At 41.7% G+C, this 18,726-nt stretch overlaps 1 protein-coding gene across 2 annotated transcripts in view; it reads right to left on the bottom strand.

Annotated features, from left to right (window-relative positions):
* Positions 1–18,726, bottom strand: part of TMEM150C (transmembrane protein 150C) — a 93,792-nt gene that overhangs the window by 29,203 nt on the left and 45,863 nt on the right. For both annotated transcript variants that reach the window (XM_063603778.1, XM_034958575.3), the window contains exons 2-5: positions 5,661–5,750; positions 4,138–4,191; positions 3,974–4,006; positions 3,806–3,873 (exon numbers count right to left, since the gene is read on the bottom strand). In XM_063603778.1, coding sequence (XP_063459848.1) covers positions 3,806–3,873; positions 3,974–4,006; positions 4,138–4,191; positions 5,661–5,750 — 245 coding nt within the window. The remainder of the gene's footprint in view (positions 1–3,805; positions 3,874–3,973; positions 4,007–4,137; positions 4,192–5,660; positions 5,751–18,726) is intronic.

Raw genomic sequence — 18,726 nt, 5'->3', positions numbered from 1 at the left:
AAGACAGGGATTTAACCCAACACTCCTAGCTTCCAGAATTGCATTCTAAACACCACACTTTGCCCTTTTTTACCTCTTAACTCCATTATTAATCAGATCAGGGGAGGCATACTTTCCTTTTAAAATAGATTCTAGCTGAATTTTTAGAATGATGGATCTAATAAAGATTCTGCCCCTATAACAGTTTTACTAACACTTAGGTATGAATGGAGGCAGATTTGGACTGTTATGAAGTCCATTTTCAACCAAGTAGTGATTTAATTATACCTTCCTGAAAAAGACTTACGGGCCATTTCAAAGCCATCTTTATATATGCTAACTTTTACCACATTCACGTTCTGATCAATAGATATATTTTTTTGTTTCATTTAAATTTTTAGATTTCACTAACAGTTTCAGAAAAGATTTTAAAAACTCATCCTTCTGTGGTTTTGGTATTTGAAACAGTCCTTTGCCATACAGGTGTCCCCTACTTAATTTTCCTGTCTATTTTCAAAAGAGCACAAATAGAGGCCGGGCGCGGTGGCTCATGCCTATAATCCCAGCACTTTGGGAGGCCGAGGCTGGTGGATCACCTGAGGTCAAGAGTTCGTGACCAGCCTGACCAACATGGAGAAACCCCGTCTCTACTAGAAATACAAAAAATTAGCCAGCTGTGGTGGCACATGCCTGTAATCCCAGCTGCTCGGGAGGCTGAGGCAGGAGAATCGCTTGAACCTGGGAAGCGGAAGTTGTGGTAGGCCAAGATTGCGCCATTGCACTCCAGCCTGGGTGACAGAGACTCCATCTCCAAAAAAAAAAAAAAAAAAAAAAAGAGCACAAATAGAATAATGGCTGATTTTTCTAATTACATTTTAAATTCTGAGTCTGACTGGGTTTTTAAAGTTCGAAACTCAAATAACGTCCCTTCCTTGCAGTTCTAAACTGGTACCTGGCCAAATTTTTGTTTTGTTTTGTTTGACTCTTTATGCATCAATGATTCCTATTTATGACTGCGGTAGAACACAACTGTCAATATGTTTTGCCTGAAGGAGGGAGAGTGGCTGCTATTCGGTGACTGACATCATTCAGCTATTAGCTTTATCCTCACAACCTCCCCAGGGCAGAAAATTATATTCCTTTGAAGAAATTTGTCTTAGGTCTTTTTCTCTCCCACCCTGTGGAAAGAAATGCAGTTTCAAGACAAAAAGCACAACTAATTCTCTAAAGAAAATAATTGAGCATTCAATCTTTGATTAGTCTGTCAAAAAAGATAAAATATCTTTGCTAATTTTAATACATGCTACACTGACTCATTTTTAGATTGTAAAGTATAATCTATATGGCTGCTGAAAACCAGTGACTAATAGGCGGTGTGGGTTATTTCTTAAAGTCAGTTATGTAGACTAAAATAATAGTCTGAAGTCTAACAAGGGCAGGCCTGGGGAGATGAAGGTATTCACAGTTTAGAAGAGGAATCATTAGTAAACTGATTCTTTTTCACTCTCAGAGTTGATAAATAAATACTTGTTGGTTTGCTCCCATTGAACACTAATCTTAATCAATTTTATGTCTACCAGATGGCACTCAAAATGATGAAAGATAATACAGAATAAACACTGGATGTTGTAATACCTTCGAGCAAGAGCTAGCAAAAGCTTAATTGCTTCTTGGTGGAGCAGGAAGGACTGGAGAATAAGATGATGACAAATGTCATCTGGAAGAGGGGATCTTGCTTTCATTGCTTTGCTTTTGGAAATGCTTTTGTAATTAGTCAATCATAAGCCTTATAACTGGATAAACTTGTGAGCTATACAAACTGGGTTTTAAAAAAGTATACACTTAAAGACCACTGGGAAATATCAATTTGTCTTAAGCATACAAAGGAAACAATATGTGGCTTCCAATGTGCTCACTGGTTTGTTTAAAGCCCAGTGGAGGACAGACAGCTGGTGACAGCTTTTTTATATTTCAGGCTTGAGTATCACGCTTAAATGAGGTAGTATTTGCAAAGCACTTAGCATTGTTCCTGGAATAGAAATGATGGCTATTAATCATTGTTGTTGCCCCCTGTGGGAAGATCATACAAATAGATGGCAGCCTGCAGGCCTACGTGCTATAATGGCAGAGGGGCCAGGAAAGGTCCCTGACCCTACCATTCAAGGTTCACTCTTGGGGCTTTGTGCTCTGTTAAATGCAAATGCAAATGCAAATGCAAATGTTCCTTAGCAGCTATTTATGTCTTGGGATGAATAAGTTTATTAGGTCTTTTCAGAAGAATGGTGTCGAGAGTAGAAAAAAGGAGCACGTATAAAGCTCCTGGCAGCTCTGAGGCTGAAAGCAGTGACAACCAAACCTGACTGCCCAGGACTGGCCCTGGTGCCCACAGGTGCACCAGATACTGCAGATGCCATCCTTCTTGATACTTGTGAATATCTAGGATGTGGAAGTCCTGACTGCCAGGGGCATAAAGAGGAGAGCTTTTTTAAAGACTCGGCAACCCCAGCATCAGGGTATATTTAACTTTCTCCTTAGTGGTAGTGTAGCAGCCCAGGCCTTCCGGACACCTCCTGCTTTGGCAAATGGGTTACGCTTTGGGGATGGCTGGGGAGGGCTTTGACGGAAAGGTGGTTAGCTCCAGGGGAGAATCTTGCTAACTGCACAGAAGCTCCCCAGCGTACTTCTTTTTGAAGCTTCAGGTTCAAGAGAGGCCTGATGGGCCTGACGGGAAACATTCTCCATGTTTCTCATGTTCTGGGCTTTCTAAACCAGCTAAGTTTCTGCCTGTGTTGCATGTTGGACCACCTGTCTCCCTTGATTTTCCACTGACTTCTAAAGGTCTTCCCATTCTTATAGCAAATATTAAAAAAGAATACATTAAGAGCGAGTAGGAATTTTGGGGGGTGGAGGTGAAATAACGGGTTACTTCTTTGGGAGACACGTCCCACAAAGGTTGAATATTCCCTCAGTAATAATACTACCTCTTACTTGGAGTGAAAGTCTCACCATCAAAAGAACAACTTCCAGAACACCATTGTGGGAAGGGTGGGCTGTCTTTGGTCCTTCCTAACAGCATCCTGACAGTGATAGCCAGTTGACTCTTGGAGAGACACTGGGAAAGCCTGGCACTGAGGAGATGGTATACAAGGTAGATTCGAAAAAGGATAGAGTGCATGGCTGGTTCCCACCATCTCTGCAGGACTATGCAGGGTCATGGACGCACTCACAGAGGGACAGAATATTACAGGAGGGTCTTGGGCCCCAAAGAAAAAGTGAGGAACTGGGGCTAGATATGAGTACTAAAGGTTTCTTCTTTTTAAGCTTACTTCTCCATTTGCCAGCTTACTATGTCTATAGGCACAGGAGAGAGTGTAATCCTAATGCTGATGTTGACCTTTAGGTTTAAAGACAGTATCTACACACATCAACAAATATCACAAAGCCCATGCATTTTTTTCATCTTTGCTAGTGAAGGAATAAATAAAGCATTCTTTTCAAAGCAAATGTATTATACAATATTACATTCTCATACAGGATTTTATATCATGAAATATATTATTTTATGCAGCAAAATAGATCAAGTCAAGAGTATCTGAAATGATAAAGATGGTAAAGGGAAGAGAAAATGTAAGGACAGCAGGGTGAACGTAAATGGATGTACAAGAGAAAAAGACCTTTAAGACAAAGAGCTGGCTTCAGCATATTGACATCGTATGATACTAAATGATCAAATAAGCCCCCCATTGTTTTGACAAGGGTTTGGGAGAATTTAAAATACAAAAGAAATGTACCAAAGCACATAAAGCGTTCTTTACCCTCTTCTTACCTAGGAAGGCTGCCATGTTCATAACTTGACTAAACACACAGCTTGCAGGAGGATCATCACCTGCAATGCTTGAAAAAGATGAAATGTTTTATAGTTACTATATCAAAATCTATAATCCTCCTAACTTTTCCTATGGTCCCACAGGACAGAAGAGAATTGCTGGGTTACCTTATATATGGTGCATGCTTCACACCAGGTTTCCTGGATAACAAAAAAAAAAAACACAGAAGCTCAGGTTAAAGCACTGTCATTTGTGCAGTTTAACCTTCCCAGTGGGAAAGTTTTTGCTAAATCTCTTGATGAACAACGAATTACCCACAGATAAACTTTACCTTTCAGCTGAATTTAATGGTAAAATTTTGTCATCTTCCACAGCTATGAAGTATCTATCAAAAAAGAATAAGTTTATAGAACAAAGAAACTGAAAAAAAGAATCATTTGTTTCCCAGTTTTATTAAACTAACTGCACTAATTCATATTCATTTTTTCTAACTGAGAAATGCTCTTTTACAATTCTTTACCCATAGATCATCTAGTTCTTTGAAGCTCAAATGTCATTATTAGTAATATTTCCTTAATTTTCAAAACATCCCCAAAGTAATGGCCATGCTTATAAACTGGAAACTAGAAAACAAGGAAATAGAACTTACAACTTTGAGCAAACTAAAATTAGGGTTCAGTTTCTAACTTCTCGGGAATATGTGTCCTACCTTTCCTAACAAACTTTGAGGAACTAAAATAATTTTCTTAAAGTGAATATTACCTAAAATAAGCAAGTGTGGGAACGTTCTGTGGTAAGCCAGGACTTCCAATGTAATGATATTCATTTTATAAACATATCAGGCCGGGCGCAGTGGCTCACGCCTGTAATCCCAGCACTTTGGGAGGCCGAGGTGGGCAGATCATGAGGTCAGGAGATCGAGACCATCCTGGCTAACATGGTGAAACCCCGACTCTACTAAAAATACAAAAAATTAACTGGGTGTGGTGGTGGGCGCCTGTAGTCCCATCTACTTGGGAGGCTGAGGCGGGAGAATGGCGTGAACCCAGGAGGCAGAGCTTGCAGTGAGCCAAGATCATGCTACTGCACTTCAGCCTGGCAACAGAGCGAGACTCCATCTCAAAAAAAAAAAAACAAAAAACAAAAAACAAAAAACAAAAACATATCAGACCCAATCATGAATAACTGGACTATGAACTGGACTGCAGACGGAATCCATGGCATGTTAGTGTCAAATTCGAAAATCTTGCAAATAATTAATTCATATAACCTGTTTACAAAATGTTCATTACAACAAGAACACATGAACACAAAATAAACTAGTATTCTTCACCACCGGCTTTGCATAATTATTACTCACTCTTGTTACTTACTTTGGTTAATAGAAAATGGGAAAAGAAATGAGGACTTTAGCAAGGTTGAATTAGTAAAATATATTATTTTCAAGTATTTATAAATACAGTCATAAAGATATGCCATCTACTATTTTTTTGGGGGGTGGGGACAGTCTTGCTCTCTTGCCCAGTCTGGAGTGCAGTGGCGCGATCTCAGCTCAATGCAACCTCTGCCTCCAGGGTTCAAGCGATTCTTGTGCCTCAGCCCCCCGAGTAGCTGGGATTACAGGCGTGTGCCATCACGCCCGGCTAACTTCTGTATTTTTAGTAGAGACAGGGTTTCCCCATGTTGGCAAGGGTCTCAAACTCCTGACCTCAAGTGATCCGCCTGCCTCGGCCTCCCAAAGTGCTGAGATTATAGGCATGAGCCACCGTGCCCGGCTGCCATATACTATTAAGGTTTACATTTGTATCTACATTGCACCTGAATCCTTAAATAATTAAATGAGCAAATACTCACACTATCCACAATCCAGCTGAAGTAAACAAAGTAAATACAAGAGGTAGGAACATCCATACGCTGCATTTCTTCCCATCCATGCCTGTACCACTGAAATAAAATAAACACGTATTAATAATTAAGGCAAAACATTTACTTCACTCTTTCAAGATGGAAAGTTTAGTCTAACTGGGCCAAGCACGGTGGCTTACACCTGTAATCCCAGCACTTTGGGAGGCCGAGGTGGGCGGATCACGAGGTCAGGAGATCGAGACCATTCTGGCTAACACAGTGAAACCCCGTCTCTACTGAAAGTACAAAACAATAGCCGGGCGTGGTGGCGGGTGCCTGTAGTCCCAGCTACTTGGGAGGCTGAGGCAGGAGAATGGCGTGAACCTAGGAGGCAGAGCTTGCAGTGAGCCGAGATCGCGCCACTGTACTCCAGCCTGGGCGTCAGAGCGAGACTGTCTCAAAACAAACAAAAAAGAAAGTTTAGTCTAACTGAAAAAAAAGTGTATTTTATGAAACCATGATTCAAATTGGTATCATTATTCTCACCTACTCATGTGGGAAATCCCTGAAACAGTTAACATGGATGATTGTTATCTAGCTTAAATGTTCCAGAGTTTTAGTTAAGAATTAATAGAAATTTTATTTTTAAATTTTTTTTGTAGAGATGGGGTCTAGCTATGTTGCCCAAGCTGGTCTTGAACTCCTGGCCCAAAGTGATCCTCCTACCTTGACCTTCCAAAGTGTTGAGATTACAGGCATGAGCCACAGTGCCCGGCCAGAAAATTTTTCATAAAAACATTTATCCTTGTATAAGTATTGATACATTTAAGAAAAGACAAAAGAGTTTGGGTTAGGTTAGGACTTTCGCTAGAAGAGCTAAGTACCAAAGGTATACTTCAACCTACTTTTAGTACTAATATGAACATTTATGTATGTATGGAGCTGATCTGTACATAAATCTATAGGTTGGCAGACAAAGGTGTTAAAAACAAATGGTTACTAAATAAATTAGCAATTATGAGGAGGAAATGACAAATGCTTTGCAAATCTGAACTTTTCTCATGACATGTTATTGAGCAGCAACCGCAGGAGACTAAAGATGAATGTTCTGTAAAACAATGCATTGTGTATAACTTTAAATTAGTGCTAATAAATAGACTGAAAAAAATACATATGTCTGGCGTTTTGGAGGTTATAAAAATATAGAAATAAAAAATCCCCCCTCACACAAATGAAGTGAAAACTAGAAGCTCCAGAAGTATCTATGAAAAATTATCAGTATTAAACATAAAGAAATAACTATCACTTTATGTCTTAACTGCCAGACAAAATCTATCGGAGACACTGGATGCCAACATAATCCTTATGGCAAAAACACCTGTTCTAAGGAAATTAAGTGCTCTAGTAACCTCCACTGGGGACCTGACAATCAGAAGAACAATGTGATTAAATGGCATCTCTAGGGAGATATCAATGCTCTTTATTTTGAGTTTTACAATTAAAACAAGTTGTTGTTTTTTTTACAATTTTTTACAATTAAAGAAAGTTTGTTTACTGGTTTGAACCAGCACTGCCCCATTTGTGAATACCTCCAAGACATCTGCTTTCATATGCTGGGACTCTCTGGACCTTCCAAGTGTTGAGACAAGAGAGGAAACATGATGCTCCTCGCTTCAGGCTGGCGAACCAATCCCATCTGCAACATCTCAGGAGGTCTTAGTTCCCAGAACTGGTCTACCTGATTACGTAGATCTTTCAGACTAAGAGATAGACACTGGGCCTAATAAAGTGTCTTTCAACAGTTGTGCCTTTGTCTAAACACATATCTGGGCAGTGGCGTTAAATAAATTACAGAATCTAGTTTACAGATCTAAATTACAGAATAGAGTTGAAAGACATTAGAGCCACTTTCAATAATTTAATTTGCAACTAATCTAATCCAATACAATCCAACTCAAAATTATGGACACCCTACCTGTGCCAGGTACTATACCAGGTGGCAGAAATACTGAGGCAAGGTCTAATGAATACGACTATTTATACGTAACATTCTACGCAAGATATAAAAGCTATTGTATGAACTAGTGGTTCATGGCTTTCTAGTTTATATAATACGGAAGAACAGTGAACATTTTAAGCATACACAGTATTGCTAGTCAGTCTCTATTCATTTATTTATGTCCACAAAGTTGTGGGCTCATAATAAAGCTATCCATTATGCCAACAAAAATAATTCCATAAGTAGCCAAATGTAGAGGGAGCACAGAAAATAGGAGTGATGATTGAGTAAGTAAACCAATTATTCTAGGTCTGCCAATGAAACAGGGTCCTCAAATAGGATGAGTACAGCCAAGATGCTTAGGAGATCTGGTTCCCAACCTCAGCTTTCCCAATAACTGACTAATAGGGTCTGGGTCGTTACTTAAATCTGTGACACCATTTTCTTATGGTGTTACAGAATCTAGGAGCTGAAACCTAGATTGTGAGATTCAACTAAATGAACACTATTGAATTTAAAGAAAGGGAGAAGGATGTCAAGGACAGAGTGGCAGTACCTTGGAGGTTAAGCCAAGTCTGGTATTTTATACCTTTGCAAAAACAGAATGATCCAAAGTACTCAGAATTATCAGCCCCAGAGAAAATGTTAACTATTGTTACAACAGATTGATGAATAAATCAGAATGACAACTTGTTAATGTACAATGGGAGGCACAATTGTCAAATGGACAAATACTCATGCTGGCTCCCCTTTTAGGAATGTCTATATGGGAAATCGAAATTTTCAAGCAGGGAGGTAGAGTGAAGAGGGTTAACAAGATAATTCTAAGACTATGGCATCAAGCTACAATAGCTTTATATACTAATTTCCTGGCCCAAGGTACTGGGATGTCCCATTTAGCCACTGATTCTCATTTACCTGCGCTTGTCAGCTTATATTGTGACTAAAGAATTCGCAATAGAGAAACGACTCTGATGTGCTCGCTGCTCCAGGTACTGGGGAAGGATTCCAGGAGGTTCCTGGAGATGAATGTTTAATTTGGTTTAGTTTCACAGGACTCTCTGAGCTGCCTTGGCTTGACAAGTTCAGATACCTGACTGAAAGTACCTTTTTGCAAAGGATAAACAATATATTAAATTAACTCTCTCTCTCTTTTTTTTTTTTTTTTTTGAGACACGATCTCGCTTTGTCACCCAGGCTGGATGGGGTGCAGTGATGCGATTATGGCTCACTGCTGCCTCAACCTCCTGGGCTCAAGTGATCCTCCCACCTCAGCCCCCAAGTAGCTGGGACTACAGCTGCACACCACCACACCTGGCTAATTTTTTGTATTTTTTGTAGAGACAAGGTTTCACTACGTTGCCCAAGCTAGTCTAGAACTCCTGAGCTCAAATGATCCACCCACGTGAGCCACTGCCATAGGCAAATTAACTTTGTTAACTTTGCCTTACTGCTGCCTGAGAATTAAAGTTAAAAGTAGGAGATGGATCTTTTTCTTGCATCCTTCCAGACACCATGAAAATAAACTGGCCCATTGCTTCTAGTCACATTAGAAAGTGTCACCCAAACTTTACTTATATTTCCTAGCAAGAATAAGTTCCACTCTTTCCCTGAGCTAAATCACAAGTTTCCTCCCAGCTAGAAGAGTACATTTCCCTCTTTAAGGAAACAGGGGGAGAAGAATGGAATATTCCATACTCCTAAAATAGTTTTGTCTTTGCATTTTTTCTTTAAAGAGATGGCATCTCACTATGTTGTCCAGGCTGAACTCAAACTCTTGGGCTCAAGAGATCCTCCCACTTCAACCTCCCTAGTAGCTGGGACTGTAGGCATGCACCGCCACACCTGGCTTGTATCTTTACATTCTGAATTGTGCTTTTTTTTTTTGACATGGGGTCTCACTCTGTCGCCCAGGCTGGAATGTAGGGGTGCAATCTCTGCTCACTGCAACCTCCGCCTCCTGGGTTCAAGTGGTTCTCTCACCTCAGCCTCCTGAGTAGCTGGGATTACAGGCACCTGCCACCACACCCAGCTAATTTTTGTATTTTTAGTAGACATGGGGTTTCACCATGTTGGCCAGGCTAGTCTCGAATTCCTGACCTCAGGTGATCAACCTGCCTTGGCCTCCCAAAGTGCTGGGATTATAGGTGTGAGCCACTGCACCTGGCCCGTACTTCTTTTTTATTCTACATAATATTTACTCTATTGATATTAATCTTCCAATAATACTTCACAGTAAAAAAATTAAAGATAATTCTTCCCATGTCCTAAATGGTTAATTATATCTAGGACAACGTCACCTCATGAGCTTCTAACAAATGGAGGAAAAAAGCAAGAACTGCATAAACCTTCTTGAAAGGGTTCTGGCATTTAGATTTGCTTTGGAAGACTCTCCTCCAAATGGTATCATTTATCCAAATGATTTGCAAAGCTGTTATCCAGATGGTCAACTCTTCCTAGAGAGCCAATACTGCAAACTCTCTGTATATTTCTGTCGCATGTTCTTTTCTTCCAATAAATGTCATTCCCTAAGTCTGAGTTATCTTCACTTTCTTTTACTCAATCTGTGGTGTGAGTGAGACTGCACAGTGGGGCTCTTCAACACTTCGAGTCAGATGATGAAAATCCCCACCTTCTACCGCTCGCTTTGTGACCTGGCATCCCTGCAGTTCTCTTTGTTCCTCTCAGAGAAAATGACCTGTAGCATGAGGTCTGCAGAGGCTCCCACTATTGACATTTTTGTTGCTCTGGAAGTCTTCAAGCTGCAGATAGCCAAGAGAACACCTGGCCACTTGAAAATGTACGATTTTGTGGAAGTGAACAGAATGTTACTATAAGCCCATATTAATTTATTATTTAAGACTCTTAACTCCTTTAGTTGGTTTGAAAAGGGGGTCTTTATAAAGTCAAAATTCACAGCCGGGTGGGGTGGCTCAAGCCTGAAATCCCAGCACTTTGGGAGGCTGAGGTGGGTGGATCATCTGAGGTCAGGAGTTCGAGACCAACCTGGCCAACATGGTGAAACCCATCTCTAGTAAAAATACAAAAATTAGCAGGGTGAGGTGGCACGCACCTGTAGTCCCAGCTATGCAGGAGGCTAAGGCAGGAGAATCGCTTGAGCCCAGGAGGCGGAGGTTGCAGTGAGCCGAGATCGCTCCACTTCACTCCAGCCTGGGTGACAGAGTGAGACTCTTTCTTAAAAAATAAACAAACAAACAAATAAATAAATAAATAAAGTCAAACTCACATGATTATTCATACTTCTGTCATCAAATTCAAAACAGATAGTTTGTACAGTGTTAGCTACTGAAGCTACAGAGTGAAAGAACATAGCATACCATTACCCATGCTAATCCTTGAGGACAAACTTTCTATTTTATCAAGCAGCAAATGGAAATGGAAGCTACAAATGGAAAAGTAAAGCCCAATCTTCATTTACAGCTTTAAAAACTTTATTAGGGCCGTGAGGTCAGGAGATCGAGACCATCCTGGCTAACACGGTGAAACCCCATCTCTACTAAAAATACAAAAAATTAGCCGGGCATGGTGGCACGCGCCTGTAGTCCCAGCTACTTGGGAGGCTGAGGCAGGAGAATCACTTGAACCCGGGAGGCGGAGGTTGCAGTGAGCCGTGATCGCACCACTGCACTTCAGTCTAGGCGACAGAGCAAGACTCTATCTCAAAAACAAAAAACAAAAAAAAACTTGATTAGTGAGAACCACTTACAACAATGACTGTGAAGTGTCATTGTAGTTAATATTTCCAAGGGCTGGAAAGGACTTGCTTATTTTAAATAGAAGGACTTTGTCCTCCCTGGGGCAATGGAGAGAGGTAGCTGTAGTTCACAGACTCTGGAGCCAGGCTACCAGGGCTTGGAATCCAGCTCTGCCTCTTATTAGTTGTGTGTCCTTGGTTAAGTCTTCTCTGTGCCTCAGTTTCTTCATCAGCAAAGTGGAAATAATAATGGTATCTACCTTACAGGGTTTTACTGAGGATTGAAAATATGTTTAAAGCACACAGAACAGTGGCTGGCATACAGCAGACATTTCAATAAATGTTAACTGTATTATGCTGAAAGCGCTGTTGGGGGTCTTTGGTTATCTTTTTTTGTCTTGTAATTTATCAGGAAATGAGCTTCCTGCTACAGTAGTTTTTCATTCTGCTCTCAGGGCCAACTGGAATGAAGCAGAAATGATGAACGAGTCACCCACTCATGACCATGACTGTCACAGTGCCCATGAACCAAGAGCATCCTTGGTTTGTTTTTTAACCACCTGTGAATCTTATTTTTCTTTTGTGTCATGGGCAAGTGTGAAGGGCTTTTATTATCTTATCATTCATTTGTAATTACAAGGGGTAATGATGAGGACTGTTTATTTTGTTTTTCCCCTAAAATGTTTGCAGGCTCTCGGATATAAATCAGCCTGGGGAGATATGAAACACAACCAACAAATGTCACACTTGTTCTGCTAACAAAGAAAATTTTGTTTTCACTGAATCCTAAGTTTGGGAAGGCATAATAGTCAGGTGACCTGGTGTCACTTTAAGAGTATATGACTTCCCTCCATCCGCAGATATAAACAATATTATTCAATTAATGAGGCCAATCCCCCTGTTCCTACAACATTTTTCATAAGTGCTGGCAAGAAACAATATGTAGTAAAGGATTTCTATTAAACATTACCATTCCCAAAAGAATATGATGATTCCTAAGAAGAACCAATGGCAACAAGTTTTTCTCCAATGCTGTCTTGATTTCTAAAGGCAATCACCTTCATTCAACTGATAGATGACTATAGGACTATAGGGATCCTTTCATGCCAGTGACCTAAGGATTCTTTTTCTCAGAAATCAATGGAGCACATTGTCCCAACACTTTTTTTTTTTTTTTTTTTTGAGATAGGGTTTCACTCTGTCACTCAGGCTGGAGTGCGGTGGCATGATCATGGCTCACTGCAGACTCAATCTCCCCAGGTTCAGGTGATCCTCCCACTTCAGCTTCCTAAGTAGCTGGGACTACAGGCGTGTGCCACTATGCCCAGCTAATTTTTGTAGAGACAGGGTCTCATCATATTGCCCAGGCTGGTCTTGAATTTCTGGGCTCAAGCGATCCACCTGCCTCGGACTCTCAAAGTGTTAGGATTATAGGCGTGAGCCACTGCGCCTGGCCTGTCCCTACACTATTGACAGAATAATCCCAGAAGGAATTCCCTTCTACCAGCACTTCAATTCAATAATACTGTCTTAGAGTTTCTATGCCAAGATCCTCTTCAGAGTCCATTTATATCTTTAATAATAATAAAAATATTGCCCACATGTGGCAGATGTAACTGCCAACCCAACAGTCATTTCTCCTCTTTTTCTTAGCTAATAGAAGTCTAATTTTATTAGGGACAGCAATGTGCTCAGCCCAAGGCTATAGGTCATGAGTTGTTAAGCCAATCATAGTGATCTCATTTTCCTTTAACAAGTACCTTTCTAGACTCCTTTGAACCTGGCCCATGAGATGCAAGGGGAAGTCTACTGAGCAGCAAATGGGAAGAATTTGCATCCTTGATAGTGGATTGTTTCTTTTCTGCCCACCCTACTTCTTTCCCACTTGGGATGCTATAGTGAAAATATGGTACCTAGTGCTATGGCAGCCATAATGTAACCACGAGACAAAAAAACATGAGGACCCAAAGTCAACATACTGAGAATGGCAGATTAGATGGTGGGAAGAACTGAATCCTTGATAACATCATTAAGACACTACCAAATGCTCAATATCACCTACCTCCAAACTTGTAATGTGAATAAATTAAAAGTCATTATTGCTTTATTACTGTAGGGTGGTAGAGCACCAAAATCCACTCTGTCTCCTTCCATTATAATTTGGTAAGCGGCTGCTCGCCTACCTTATACTTCGCAGCCTCCTTTGTAATAAGTGTGGCCCTGTGAGTAAGTTCTCTCCAATGGAAAATGAATGAAGGCTCATATGACAACAGGATTGCATTATACAGGAAAATGTCCATTTTCTAGAGGAGTATACTATTTAGCAGCCAATTGTCACAATGTCTAAAATTCACTTAAAATTTTCATCAATGGGGTGATGAAAAAGTTTCAGAGACAGAGTGGTGATGGTCATACAACAATGTGAATATAATTTATGCCACTGAATTATACACTTAGCAATGGTCACAATGGCAGTTTTTGTTATATATATTTCACCAAAATTTTTAGAAGTTTAAAAAGCCACTTCAAAAAAGATGAAGTACCACCTCACCCATTAGGACAGCTATTATCAAAAAACAAAAAGTGGCCTCTGGGCAGGGCATCTCTGAAAGAAAGGCAGCAGCCCCAGTCAGGGGCTTATGGATAAAACTCCCATCTCCCTGGGAAGGGCAACTTGGGGAAGGGGCAGCTGTGGGTGCAGCTTCAGCAGACTTAAATGTTCCTGCTTGCCGGCTTTGAAGAGAGCGGCAGATCTCCTAGCACAGCGCTCAAGCTCTGCTAAGGGACAGACTGCTTCCTTAAGTGGGTCCTTGACCCCCGTGCCTCCTGATGGGAAGACACTTCCCAGCAGGGGTTGACAGACACTTCATACAGGAGAGCTCTGGCTAGCATCTGGCAGGTGCCCCTCTGGGAAAAAGCTTCCAGAGGAAGGAACAAACAGCAATCTTTGCTGGTCTTCAGCCTCCACTGGTGATACCCAGGCAAACAGGGTCTGAAGTGAACCTCCAGCAAACTCCAGCAGACCTGCACAGAGGGGCCTGACTGTTAGAAGGAAAACTAACAAACAAAAAGGAATAGCGGGAATGAGGAGTTATTGTTTAATGGGTATGGAGTTTCAGTTTTGCCAATGAACTGCACACTTAAAAAATCATAAATTTAATGTCATGATATTTTACCACAATTAAAAAAAAAAGACAGTCATAAGGAAAATGTGTGACTAAAATCTGGTGTGTGCCAACAAAGTCTGTTGACCTTAAAAAAAAACCTGTCACCTGACCTAACTTGAAAAGCAGACCACATTTCTATTGAGCCTCTACCCGGACTGATTTGCAAAGAGAGATACAAAAGAAGAGGAAGAGTTTAGAAATTTGGTGTCTTGAAGGGTTGGAAAAGCCAGTGACTTCTAAACCTCAAACAGCAAGAGACTGGAGATGAAAATAAGGGTTTTGCCTTCCCTCCCAATTCTACTGTCTCAGAGGGCTCCGTATAGCTGCCACTACATTGAGAGAGGAAAACATGGAGGGCAAGGAAGCAAAGAAATAAAGTAGGCAGATAGCCCAAGTCTTGGAAAGAAGGTTGGGAGAGAAGGCTGGCATGTGAACTGGCTGGAAGTTCTGAGTACCTGAACTGCATTAGCAAAGGGACCATAGCCAAGCCAGTAGTATGACTGTTGCACTCTCAAACTTCCAAATTTGCACCAGCAGGCAGTGGGCTGCAAAAGCTGAACAGCCACCAAGGCGGGGGATAACCCCAGCACCCACTTCAGATTTGGCGAAGGAGGAAACTGAACACAGAGAAGCCCCTTCCCCAAGGTCAAGGCCAAGGGACACCAAGAGCATGAGCAAGGGCTCTCCTGAAGAGCAGAACCAGAGTCTAGTCCGGCAAGCTCCTCTTCTGCCGGGGCAAGGGGCCTTCCCATTGCCTGCTGCAGGATCCCAGCCTTGCTGTGGACCAGGGGCTGCTGTGTGCATTTCCTCCTCCTCTTTTTCCAATAGGAGTTTTAATTGTGTTTTTCTGCTCCCTGTTCTACCGTGGCATATTGAGTGTGAGTATGAGTGCAGAAGTCGGGAGATAACTTGCCTTTTAGTTCACAGGTTGCAAGACCATCAGGAACCATGTTGGAACGTAATGGAAATAATTCATACGTTACCCAGCGACCATGGATTTTCAGGCAGTGCATTTACTGGATGGGGCTTTGGTTTGTCTCCCTTGGGATGAAGCAAGTGTGTTCTATGTGTAGAAATTGGGGCGTTCACTGATTCTTGGTGGTCAGAGGCACTGACTCCAGCAAAGACAGCCAGCTGACTATGAACATCCATTCTTCTCTTCTTCCACTGTGTCAGAAGAATAGCTAGGCACATGGCTGCCCAGCTACATGACTCTCCCCATCTTCCTCTGCACTGTGAAGTAGCCACATGAATTAATTCTTGCCAATGGAATGTAAGCCTGCCTGGCACATACTCATTTCCTATGAACTGGGACATGATGACCGGAAGACAGGAGCTATGCTGCAGATGGCCTGGTTATCATGAGCCCCTTCTCCCCTCACTGATATGAAATAGCCACCATGGACTGTTACGTGAAAAAAAAATTCATTTTTAAGCCACATTATTGTTGCCTTATTGTTGTTATAGCAGCTGAACCTTTCACTCTAGCTAATACATTCAGATACTCTGTTAATTGAAGCCCAAACACCTCACCTGATGTTTCACCCTATTCTCTATAAAAATGACAAAATCACTCTGTCCATTAGCTACTAGAGAGGTACATTGATTCTGAGGTGACACTAACTTAACAGAACGATTCTGAGGTGACACTAACTTAACAGAACCTTACTCTGGTGAATCCACTGATACCCAAGAGTTCCAAGTGACTAGGTGGTTCCCCTCAGCACAGGGAGGAATTAAGGCCAGGGAATGGGTTCCTCACTTAGCAGTGGCCCACCTTTGACATATACAATTTTTAGAAAGGTTTTATAAATATGCGCACATACGTTTTCCTTAAAGATTTCACTGTATTTTATTCAGCACAGCACCCTGAGAAGTATAGGAATGGCTGGGTAACATGACTAATTTCATTTTATAGATGACAGTGAGGTGATTACTCCCAATATGACTGACTCAGCAGTTCTAAAGAAATCTCTTGGCCGGGCGCGGTGGCTCACGCTTGTAATCCCAGCACTTTGGGAGGCCGAGGTGGGCAGATTACGAGGTCAGGAGATGGAGACCAGCCTGGCTAACATGGTGAAACCCCATCTCTACTAAAAATAAAAAAATTAGCCGGGCGTGGTGGCACGCGCCTATAATCCCAGCTACTTGGGAGGCTGAGGCAGGAGAATCGCTTGAACCCAGGAGGCAGAGGTCGCAGCGAGCTGAGATCGTGCCACTGCATTTCTGCCTGGGCGACAGAGTGAGACTCTATCTCAAAAAAAAAAAAAAAAGAATCTCTTCTAGTCCTTCAGCCATAGGCAGTGATTTCACGTGCCTTCCTATCCCTAAGGCAAAAACAAACAAACCAAAAAACCAAATCTGTATGGCAGCCTGACCACAAGCTAACTGAAAATGAGATCCTTGTGCCTGGAAGCCCCTGGTCTACAGCTTTGAAATAGCATCACAGCAACCTTCTTTCTGGCCCATAGTCACAGCTCCGAGTGCCAAAACAAACAGTGAGCCTTCACAATGCTGGCTCTCCTTGCTAGGCTCTGACATCAACACCTCAGGCCTGGTTCAGTGAAGAGAAACAACCAAACATGAAGCAAACCAGAGCACAACAAGAAATGCACCACTCAGATCCCCAGAGGACAGACAGGCCCAGAAAGTTCAAGAGATGGGGACCCGAGAAGCAAATTCAGGTTGAATCTTATGTGGCTAATGGTAGAACACGAAGACTAAGGAATGCCAGGCAGATGCATTTGACCATCAAGCCCCAACACTAAACTCGAACCTCCTCCTCAAACAATCTGGCAGCTGCTCAGTGGATGTGTTATACCAGGGTGATAGTTAAAATGATAATTCTTCCATGCTCCATTCTAATGGGAACTCAGAACAGAGCAGGAACCATGAGCACATAGCCTGGATCCAGATTCTCTGGTTTCAAATCCAGGCTCTGCCACTTAGTAGCTGGGTGATACTGTACACACTGCTTAAACTTCTTTAAGCCTCAATTTTCTCATCTATAAAATGGGGATCATAATAGTACCTATTTCCTAGGGCTGTGGTGAAGATTAAGGGAGTTAACATACATAAGACTATTTGATAAGCACATGGCAAGCATTCAATAATTGGAAGCTATTATTGTTATAAATGGTTGTCTCAGTACCACTGATGCCCATCCCATTTGTGGTCCAGAAAAAGAAGGTAAAACTGCAGATCTATTCCAGCTGAAAGATGACTGCTTAGGAACTCAGTCAGAAACCTGACAGAGAATGTAGAATATGCTTTTAATGTCCTCTTGGTGAAGCAAAAGGAACAAATCCTTCAAATAGTCTCTTAGAAATTACTTTATGCTGATGACTTCTTTGGAAGGACAAAACACATGTGAAATATACCAGATCATAGGTTTCTTGTTGGAGTTCAGACTGATGTGGGGAAGGTTGTACATCATCCTGCATCCTTCCTATGGCCAGAAGAACTAATCAACAACTCAGAACCCAAACTCCCCAGAACGCTTAGGACCACTACATGACCAGAATGAAAAACAGTGAGACCAGGGACTTGTAAAATGCAGTTAACTGCCTGATTCCTGTCCTTCCAAAGCCTGTTGGTGCTCCACACACCTCGTGAAAGGTGACCCAATGTAGTTTCTCACTTCATACAGTACCCTGTACAAAAACCGACCTGGAATAGACCTTGTAAATTACCAGCCTTCCCTATCTTCCTTAAATCCTCTCTCATTTCCCACCAATGATGTCATTTCATGTTTATTTTAAGCACTTATAAGGTTACAGGATATGAATAAGAGTGTGTCCTCAGAAATAGGAACAAAATCAGGAAGATCACTGTGATGGTTAATTTTAGGTGTCAACTTGATTAGGCTAAAGAATGCCCAGGTATCTGGTAAAACATTATTCCTGAGTGTGCTTGTCAGGATGTTTCTGGAAGAAATCAGCATTTGAATCAGTAGACTAAGTAAAGAAAACTCACCCTTACCAATGTGGGAAGGCATCACCCAATCCATTGAGGGCCCTGATAGAGCAAAAAGGCAGAGGAGGAATGAATTCTCTCTTTTCTTGCGCTGGAACACCCATCTTCTACTGCCCTTGGACATCAGAACTCCAGTCTCAGCCTTGGGATTCCAGACACATACCTGCACCCCTCCCAGGCTCTGAGGCCTTCAGCTTCGGACTGAGAGTTACACCATCG

Source organism: Pan paniscus, chromosome 3 (assembly GCF_029289425.2).
Source record: "Pan paniscus chromosome 3, NHGRI_mPanPan1-v2.0_pri, whole genome shotgun sequence".
NCBI lineage: Eukaryota > Metazoa > Chordata > Mammalia > Primates > Hominidae > Pan > Pan paniscus.
This window is presented reverse-complemented; position numbering and strand designations above follow the sequence as displayed.